A 9,714-nucleotide genomic window follows, 5' to 3' on the forward strand; every position below is an offset into this window, starting at 1 on the left:
GAGATCCCCAGCCCTTTTGTTATTTTATCTTGAGACAGTGGCTAAGTTGCAGAGGCTGACCTTGAAGTTTCAATCCTCCTGCCTCAGCTTCCCTAGTCTCTGGGACTACAGGTGCATAATACCTGGCCTGGCAAATGATAAGGACTTTTTCTAATATGATTACCAAGTCTTATCACAGTTACCAAATTTAAGAATAGGCTTTTGTATCATCTAATACCTGGTATACCATCGAATTTCCCCTATCTCAAACATGCCTTTTTTTTTCTTTTCTTTTTTTAACAGTTAGTTTTATTCCAGACAGGATCCAAGCAAGGTCTACACATTTTATTGCATTGAGTATTTCCCCCTCCTCCACTTTTTTGTTCTTTTCTTTGTTTTGGCCATGCCATTGATGGTGAGAAACCAGGTCATTAAATAGGTATTATTCTGGATTTGACAGATTATTTCCTCATGATGTCACTTAATTTGTTTTCTCTCTCTGATTCATTCATATATACACACACACACATACATACATACACACATATATACCCATATATGGACATAATACATAATAATATTATATAATATATAATATATGTCATATATTATGATATATAATATTTTTATATAATATATATTATATAGACATAATTTATATATTATATGGACATAATACCTTTATTTTTATGCGGTGCTGAGGATCAAACCCAGTGCCTCACTCTTGCTAGGCAAGTACTCTACCTCTGAGCTACAGCACCAGCCCTGTTCTCTCTCTCTTAATTCCTTGATACTGATAAGTTGAATCTTTTTTTTCCCCCCTTGATGCTAGGGTTTGAACCCAGGGCCTTGTGCATGTGATGCAAGCACTCTACCAACTGAGCTACATTCCCAGCCCTGATAAGTTATATCTTGAGATTTGATTCAAGTTCCAGTTTTGTGATTGTTTTAGTTATGGGGATGGAACCCAGAGCCTCACATATGCTACACACACTCTACCACTGAGCTACATTCCCACCCTCAAGTTCAGTGTCTTTTATTTTTTATTTTTTGCAGTGTTAGGGATTAAACCAGGGCTTTTTCCATGCTAGGCAAGTACTCTACCACTGAACTACCCCCTGGCCCTAAGTATAGTATTTTCATAAGAATATTTTATAGGTGGTGTTCTAAATTCCCTATTACATTATATATATATATTAAGAGGCATGTAATAGCCTTTTTAGTGATATTGTCAGTAGATTATTCAGATGGTGTCAGCCTGGTTAGTCTGATAGAAGATTCCCTATTGTACTTATGCTTTTCACATCTGTTGATGATCACTGAGGAGACCCATTATTCTATTAGGAAATAGTTCCTCAGGAATTTTCTCTTCTGACACACCTTCTGCATTTATGAGCTGGAATTCTGTAAAGATGAGCAAGTGTTTGGTCACTTCTTATCTTGTTTGAATAGCATAAGATCTTTAATAAACCTTTTTTTCCTTACATGGCTAAAATCTCTTTTTAGTGTCTAAGTCCTGTATCATTATAGCTGCTCCCAAAATTACATAAGAATCAATTTTTAGGATACTGTTCTACCCCTCACCCTTACATGCAGCCTTTATTTGTTCACATAAAATCTTTATTTCTATCTCTTAATATTTTATTCCACTATCTTAAAACATGAGATTTAATTTATTATTGGTGGATGGCATATAATTACAACAAAATGGTTGAATACAGACTATATAATTATTTCACAGGAGCTATTATAAGAAACATACAAAGAATATCTTTTCATGTCACTTGCTGCTTACATAAAAATGGCACATAGATAACATTTTGAATAATCAAATAGTACATTGTGTGTGTAGTACTGAGTCTTCATTTTAAAGCATAAATAGCAATTTATAATTGTTATCAGTGGTATATGTGTAACAGTGTGGGCGAGGGTGTGTTTTTTGAAGTCATGTGAATGCTGTTTTATAATCTAGACTCAATTTTAAAGCAGTGATTCCAAAGAATGTGCAATATTTAATGAATGTTTTTGGTTTTCTAGAATTCTTTGCTGAACTGGATAAAGTAATGGGCCCACTCATCTTTAATGCAAGCATCATGACAGATCTAGCTCGTTATACCCGGCAGGGACTGCACTGGCTTCGCCAAGATGCCAAGTTGATATCTTGAACTGAACACATTCTTGTTGCCTCTGATTTTCTCCACAACACTGTGTTACATCACGAAGGAAAACTGCCATTACACCACCTAGTCAACACTAAGAATGAGGAATGGTTTTCTCCTCCTTGGTTCATGTGTTGTTTATAACCCAAAGCCATCATATCAATTGACCCCTTTAATATTCCCAATGTGAAAAATTATTTAAATACTTTTAAATCTGCAGCATATTGATAAGATGGTTTTAGTGATCTATAATAAGATTGAAATTCCAGTTGCAATTCGTAACTAATCAAGTGAGATTCTATTTATTTTAATTTTTTTAAGTTCCCAGACTGGGGCTTGTTTAAAACTTAGTTATTTCTGCCTATAAATTTACTCTGTTGAATATTTAGCATAAATTTAATGTAGGTGTTTTTATTTATATATTTTGGGAGCCTTGTTACCTATTGTCTTTTTGTGGTAGCTCTTCTATGAGTAAGAGTTGGTTCATCTAAAATAGGAACATGTTCTTTCTCTACCTACTACCTGATATTATTTCAAATCTTAACTGCAATTTTATTATTGTAAAATTTATGCTTAGTATTAAGCATATCTTTCTAACACATGAAAAGTCACTTAAATATGAGAAGATGGCATTTTATGTGGATATAAAATGAAATGTGTCCGATTTGGTATGCATTATTTCAAAAACTGTGAATATGTTAACACTACAGCAATCACAAGGTGACCATAACTTGCATTTAATGCATTACAAAAGAGTAGGCAAACTTTCTAGAAGAAGCACATCATATTGAAGGGTTTCATAAAAAGACAATCTTAAACTTTAAGAATTTTATTAAAACCATGTATTCTCTTTTGTTGCTTATTCTTTGACACAATTGAAGCAGATTAAGTTAATCTTGAAAAAGGTATGATCCAACTCCTGAGGGTTTCTGCCTATGTCTCTTTAATTGATAATATTCGAAGGTTAAAATCTCTTTGCAGATTTTTCCCCTATACTAGATTGTAATGCTCTGAAGTGAGCATTGGTAACTGATGTGGGAATGGCCTGCAGCTGTGGTGTATGTGGTTTTGCTATACAAGTTACAGTTCTAATGCCTGATGTAGAGATAATGAATTTCTCCTTCTTAAAGGCCCTCATCAGTGATGTATTTTTCTGATAGGATCAGAAAATTCATACTAGAAAAGTGCCACCTAACTTGGTTTAATGTGAGCTCTTTTGGAAAAGGGAGGAGAGCTGGAATAGAGCTTAAGGTGCCAGCTCTGTAAGAATTGTATATCAATGTTCCTTTCCCTACAAGGTGCATATAGGAGTCGAGGATGAGAGATATACCCTCTATACTTTGTTTTTACTGCCCCTATCATGTCTGGTGTGCCTTAAATATTACTTTTAAATGAAGACTCTGTGGATTGTTTACAGATGAAGTTTTACACTAGGACCAGATTGTCAATACATGGTTGGTCCTCTGTAGTAATAATGTTGAATTCTTTCATTTAAAATAAAACTTCCTTTACGGACATAAAAAGATTAATTCAGAAAAGCTAATATGTTGGTACATGACTTAGTCTAACCAATTGGGTAATGCTGCTTCAAGAAATGCTTTGTTCTCCTTATTCCAAAAACAAATACATCCAACTGGGGGTGGGGAGGGGGGAAAGCTTGCCCTACTCTTTGTAGATATTGCTAAGGTTTGAAATGGGAAAGGGGAAAGAAGGGATAGAGAATCTCTCAATTTAGTGGTGCAGTGAATCCTCTGCTTGGGTCTCTCTTAACGTTTATTTCTGAAGCTAGTGAACTTTCATTGTCCTGTGGCCTCATATTTATAGAGCTTCTTAACTGTTTTGTACCTCAAGTTATTTTTACATATCTTTGAAGACTGAGATTATGAATTATGTTGAATTTAACCTTTTCCCTTGGAGAATTTGCCTCTGATATCTTTCTAATTTAATCTTAGTGTATTCTAGGAATAGTTTTCCTTACGGACAACTTCTCAGCCATTGTGATAGTAATTTAGTAAGAAATAACAGATGTTAATCAAGTATGTGTGTGTTCTGTCCTCCTCTGATTTCTCTGACTCTGATTCCTTAATTTGCAGTGATGTCTTAGAAGTGGAACAAGTATCCTTTGGGCTTTTTGACTTCAGCAACAACAGCCAGTGAGGCATCTCTTAAGTTCCAGTGCATTCTAGTCTCTTGTGTGTCCTGAAAGGTAGCAGGAGCATTTCTGGGGTCACACTGATGTTTTCTTAAAGCAGAGTTTCCTATGTGTTATGGTGCTGCTGTAAGATGTTTCTTTTTAAAACTGTTAATTCTTGGAGAATGACTTGTTCAACTTTTTCATGTGGAGGGTTTGTTTTTTTTCTTTTCTTTTTTCTACCAATTGGTAGTGGGTCAAAATCCTATCCTAAATAATTGAATTTTTAATGTCATAGTCTGAGGAAATACCACTCCCTTTCCTCAGTCATTTCAAATGTTCTGTGTCATCTGCTCTAGCACATACTTTGGACTCCATTACAGGTGACCATTTCTCCCTCCTCAATAGGTGAGGCATCCTCAGTGTTTTCTAATCATTTTAAACTGAATTTGACAAGCAGCTAAAAACAAACTTAGTCTGAGACTTTTGCTTAATATATAGTTATAGAAGTAGCAACTATTTTGAAAATTACTGTTGACTGCTCTTTAAGACCACACCTGTATGCCAGGAGGCTACAGTTTACACCATTGGACTCTTTATAGTCAACCAGCAGACTGGTTGCAGTGGATGAAATTGTCACAGTAGCCTTGCCTGGGCTAGGCTGTGCGGTATCCCTTTCAGGTGATTCAATCTTGCCCAACCCAAGGACCAGTCTGGCTGGAGAACATCTAGCCCTTTCCTTGCTTCAGTGCCACCTTTTTTTAGGCAAGGAGCCAAGAAGTTACTTTATAAAGCAGTGAATACTTCAGATAAATTTACAGCTATAGCTCCTGAAGAGCAGAGAAGATTGACCACCACTGATTTTAATTCTCCAATATATAAGGAATTTAGAGTAATGTGTGCACGTGCCCATGCATGCCTGTGTTTCTGGGGAGCTCTTGCACTAGGCATCTGGGCTGCACTTTGAATGACACACTTGTGGCTTTAGTAGATTTCACTGTTTTTTAATTGTTGTTCGTTTCTTTTCATTAAAGGTTTTAATCAGCTAGACAGATCATTTTGTATTTAATGGCAGAAACTTTGGTACATTAACTTTTAATGAATGAGCTTGCATTATGAAGCAAGAGCCTACAGAAGGCAACTGTTGTCGGTGAGATTTCTGGCTCCAGAGGCCAGTACTTGGTGGCATTTCTGAGCAGCCAGCAGTTGCTCCCATCAGTGATGTCTAGCTGTGTAGAGGAGGGTATGCTGTGCACTCTCCAGGTATGAGGGTATGTAACTTTGGCTCTTAAAATTATGTACACATACACACTTTATATATATGTATGTATGTATGAAAACATGAAATTAGTTTGTCAAAAATGTGTGTGTTTAGTATTTTAGCTTAGTGCAACTATTTCCACATTATTTATTAAATTGATCTAAGACACTTTGTTGTTGACACCTTGGATATTAATGTTCAAGGGTGCAATGTGTATTCCTTTAGATTGTTAAAACTTAATTGCTATGATTTGTAGTAAATTAACTTTTAAAATATATTTCAGCCCTTCTGTAGTGTAATAGGGCTCTTACAGGGTGGGAAGAATTTTGATTTTCCAGTAGCTAATTAAACAAAATGGCTTCATTATGTATCTTGATCTATAGGAGTTTCAGTATGGTCCCAGGAACATCTACTGGGGATGAATGTTTTAGGCAGATTGTGATGATGCTTTAAAAAACAAACTAATTAAACTAAGTAACTTGGGGAGCCAGGACATTTCAAATCCATACAGACTCCTATAACTTATATATATTCCTTAGTTACGTGGAAAACAGATTTCATTTTAACTTCATGTATCAATTTGTTGGAGAGGCAGACTCCCCCCGCCCACCCCAATTATGTTGCACAACTGAGGTTGCTATTCAGTAAAATGAGTAGAATAGTCAGTCATTCAATGGCTTGAATATGCAGTGACAAGAGGCCAAATAAATTGTTTGTGAATAATAAAGAAGTTCGGTTTAGCCTGTTAGACTCTAAAAACCAAGCTGCAAATCACAGGCAGTAAGTTGTTATAAGTTCATAAAGGAATGATGGTCTACCTAGCTCCTATTCACATAAATCCATTCACATAAACCCGATGGTTAATTAAAAAGTACTTGCTAAGCTGGGCATGGTGGCACACTCCTGTAATCCCAGTGGATCCAGAGACTAAGACAGGAGGAACATGAATTCAAGGCCAGCCTCAGCAAAAGCAAGGCACTAAGCAACTCATTCAGACCCTGTCTCTAAATAAAATACAAAATAGGGCTGGGGATGTGGCTCAGTGGTTGAGTGCCCCTGAGTTAAATCCCTGGTACTGTGCTACCCACAACCCCTACCCCATCCCCCAGAAAAGGTACTTGCTGTCTCCCAAAACGGGAATGGGAATAGCTAAGTCTCCTAATGGAATTTGGTCACAGAGTAAAGTGTTCAGGCTAGGTCTCAACCAAGTCATGTAGATGTTTAAGCATCCTAAAATAGCAGCCTGAGTAGTCATATAAAGAAGTTGATTTTCAGGAATATCAGCATGGGCCTCTCCTTGCCACCGTTGCTCAGCTAAGCATAAATGACCATTCTTTAAAACAAAACCAAGAAAAGCTCTCCAAATGAGCAGGGAAACACTCCCACCCAGAAACTCGAGTAATATTTGTTTTTTACTTTTTCATGCTTCCATGTGGTTTCTTTTCAGCTTTTAACCATTGGAATTTTCTACCTGCTATGTTCCTCTTTGGAAAATACCAATTCGGAAATGCTGCCTTTCAAATCAATGCCTTGAGTATCCATATTGTTGAGTTCATTGTTGCTGTTCAAGAAGTGTCCCCATTTTACAACTTTATGCACACATCTGGCAAATCATCGACATGAGCATTCAACAGTACTGGGGTGGGATTGGGGGTGGGGGCAGGGGCTCACCAACAGAGCTGGCCCTGTTGGCAGTGCCTGGGAAGGCACCACCTGTGAGGGCCAGATACGGGGTTGGTAAGCACAGTTAGGGAAATTTCTACCTAGCCTCCGTTTTGAATGATTTTAAGAAATTTTGTATATGGAGGATGGAAATGCTTATATATTTATTGAAATCCTTTTATCTTATTTGAAATTAAAATTATTTGGTAAATAACAGTTTGATATTTGGGGAGGGTTTTGAAGGGAAGGTAATGCCGTTGATAAATTATAAGCCTGTTAATTCTGCAGAAAGGTACTGTTAGTGACTAATAGGATGCCTTTGTTTTGTACATGATCCAAATCTTTGTTTTACATTTCTTTTATCCAAAATATTTAGGCATCTTACATTTTCAACCAAAATTTCAATATATACTGTGATTTTTATTTGTTGCAATACATTAAAATTTCAGAGGTACTTTGGGGCTCAAAAGCTTGGATTTTTAAGACAGTATGTGCATTTCACATAATAAAGCTGTTAATGGTGAGCAAAGTATTATATACTAACTAGATTTTTCCACATCTGTATAGTATATTATATGTATTTTGTGGTATTGAGATTATAGAAAGTTTAGAGTGTCAAACATGCGTTTAATGTGTATTTTTAAACAAATTTATGGCAATTAAAATATTTGGAGACAAGGGTATCACATTTCAATTTGTAAAAATCTTTTTAACTCTGTGTCATTAAGATGCTTTGTATAATGCCAAACCATAGCTGGAGAAACTAAGTTTAATAAATATCAAATAGATTTTCTGTATTAAAGTTTATAAACACTGTGCACTTTAGACTTCTTCAGCTCTTACTTTGCCCTTTTCATGCAATTGCTGTTTTGTATTTTAGGGTCCAGCACTACTAAAGTCTGGCCCCACCACCACAGGTCACATTTTCTGATTACAGAAATTCTGAACTTTCTGGCCTGGTTCCTTGTGTAATGTTCACAATTGCCCTGCCCTAAACAGAAATCTCGGTTCCTTTTTGATGTTTTCAGCGGCTTAGGCTTTTATTGTCTTATTGAACTAAATTTTTCTTTCAGTTCTGCTTCATATTCAGAGATTCATAAACAAATCTGTACACATCATCAGGTGGCAAGTGCCAGCCTTGCCTATCTTGATAGTCACTAAAGAGTTCTTTACAGATTGGGGTTGTAGCTCAGCGGTAGAGTACTTGCCTAGCATGTGTAAGGCACTGGGTTCAATCCTCAGCACCACATAAAAAATAAGTACATAAAATAAAAATATTGTGTCCCTCTACAACTAAAAAAAGTACTTAACATGGAGTTAAGGGCCAGGATCCAGGGCCACAACTTAGAAAATTGCCAAGACTGACTGCATATCTCTTGTGAATTTTTTTGCCTTTAACTTGCATTATATTCTTAATTAGATTCTTGAAAAATTGTTAACTTTCCCCACACTTTCCATATGGAGAAGTTGAACAGATCATTATTAGGCAATGTTTGTTTGTTTCTATATTGTACCAAATGAATCCTTCTTCAAGTTTGAATTTCAGACTGCAGAATTTCAATTTGAGACATTTAATAGTATCCATAGAAAAATAAACTCTAAACTTAGACGGATAAACTTATCCACATACCAGCATTCTAAGAAGAAATGGAGACCAAAATTGAAAGCATACATCTGTCTTTAAATATTAAAAACACAAAATTGCTTCACTTTTGTATCTCCAGCCCAAATGCAGTTAATCAATATTCCATAGAACGGAGCATTGTTGGAGGAGACTGCTGTCCTTTCTTCCCCTGGCACATTTGTCATTCCTGGGCCACACTTAGGGAACAGCGTCTTTTTCTGGGAAGGGAAAAATGAGTTTTTAGACTCTTGAATCTAGGAGTACCCAGGGCCGCATCTGCTGCATTTCCCTTGTCTTTGCTTGATCTGTCCAGTCTCAGGAAAGGCACCACTCTTTTTAATAGTAGTTCCTAACTCCTGAGGGATTCTTCTCCATGGAGCTCACAGTCTCAGCCTCCCTTTATTGTTAGGCCTCTGTGTGTCCTCATCTTGTTTCTGCCCAGTTTCCCAGGGGCCTCTGCCCCAGCCCTCACCCAGGTTTGCAGAGTACCTGCAGAGTCTCGTGATACATTCAGAGTCGTCCCGGCAGGAGGCTCCAATGGGCCTGAGGGACACCCCTCTCCAGAAGGGGGTCATTCTCCGTAACCTCTTTCCTGAACTCAGTTCTGATATTGGGGAGCCATCTGCCTGTGGAGCAAAGACAAATGCACCTCAAGTAGGGAAGTTTACAACTGTTGCATTCCTTGGAAGAAGGGTCATCCCCAGGTACTGCAGATTAAGCAGGAACCATTCCTTAAAACCAAGTCCAGCTCTCGGGGGTCCATCTAAAGTTCTCCTACTGCCACTGTTGTGTCCACACATATTCCTTCTTTCCTTACCTGGCCCAACAGCAGCAGGCAAATCACGAGTACTGCAAGGAGTTTGAGATGCCACATCTTGGCAGAGGGAGGATGTTGGAG

The 9,714-nt window shown here is 37.2% G+C and overlaps 2 protein-coding genes across 5 annotated transcripts in view; one reads left to right on the forward strand and one right to left on the reverse strand.

The window, feature by feature from the left end:
* The window catches only part of Aff4 (ALF transcription elongation factor 4), a 90,217-nt gene extending 82,205 nt beyond the window's left edge, over positions 1-8,012 (forward strand). For all 4 annotated transcript variants that reach the window (XM_077801746.1, XM_077801745.1, XM_026400112.2 and 1 more), the window contains one exon: positions 2,017-8,012. In XM_077801746.1, the coding sequence (XP_077657872.1) occupies positions 2,017-2,144 (128 nt within the window). In that variant the 3' untranslated portion in view covers positions 2,145-8,012. The remainder of the gene's footprint in view (positions 1-2,016) is intronic.
* Positions 8,013-8,902: 890 nt separating this feature from the next.
* Positions 8,903-9,714, reverse strand: Leap2 (liver enriched antimicrobial peptide 2). Its single transcript, XM_026400200.2, has 3 exons — positions 9,634-9,714; positions 9,306-9,442; positions 8,903-9,034 (listed from the first exon to the last, which is right to left on the reverse strand). Exons 1-3 carry the CDS (start codon positions 9,688-9,690, stop codon positions 8,998-9,000), a joined length of 231 nt encoding a protein of 76 aa, XP_026255985.2. The 5' UTR covers positions 9,691-9,714; the 3' UTR covers positions 8,903-8,997.

Source organism: Urocitellus parryii, chromosome 1 (genome assembly GCF_045843805.1).
Source record: "Urocitellus parryii isolate mUroPar1 chromosome 1, mUroPar1.hap1, whole genome shotgun sequence".
In the NCBI taxonomy this organism is placed as follows: Eukaryota; Metazoa; Chordata; class Mammalia; order Rodentia; family Sciuridae; genus Urocitellus; species Urocitellus parryii.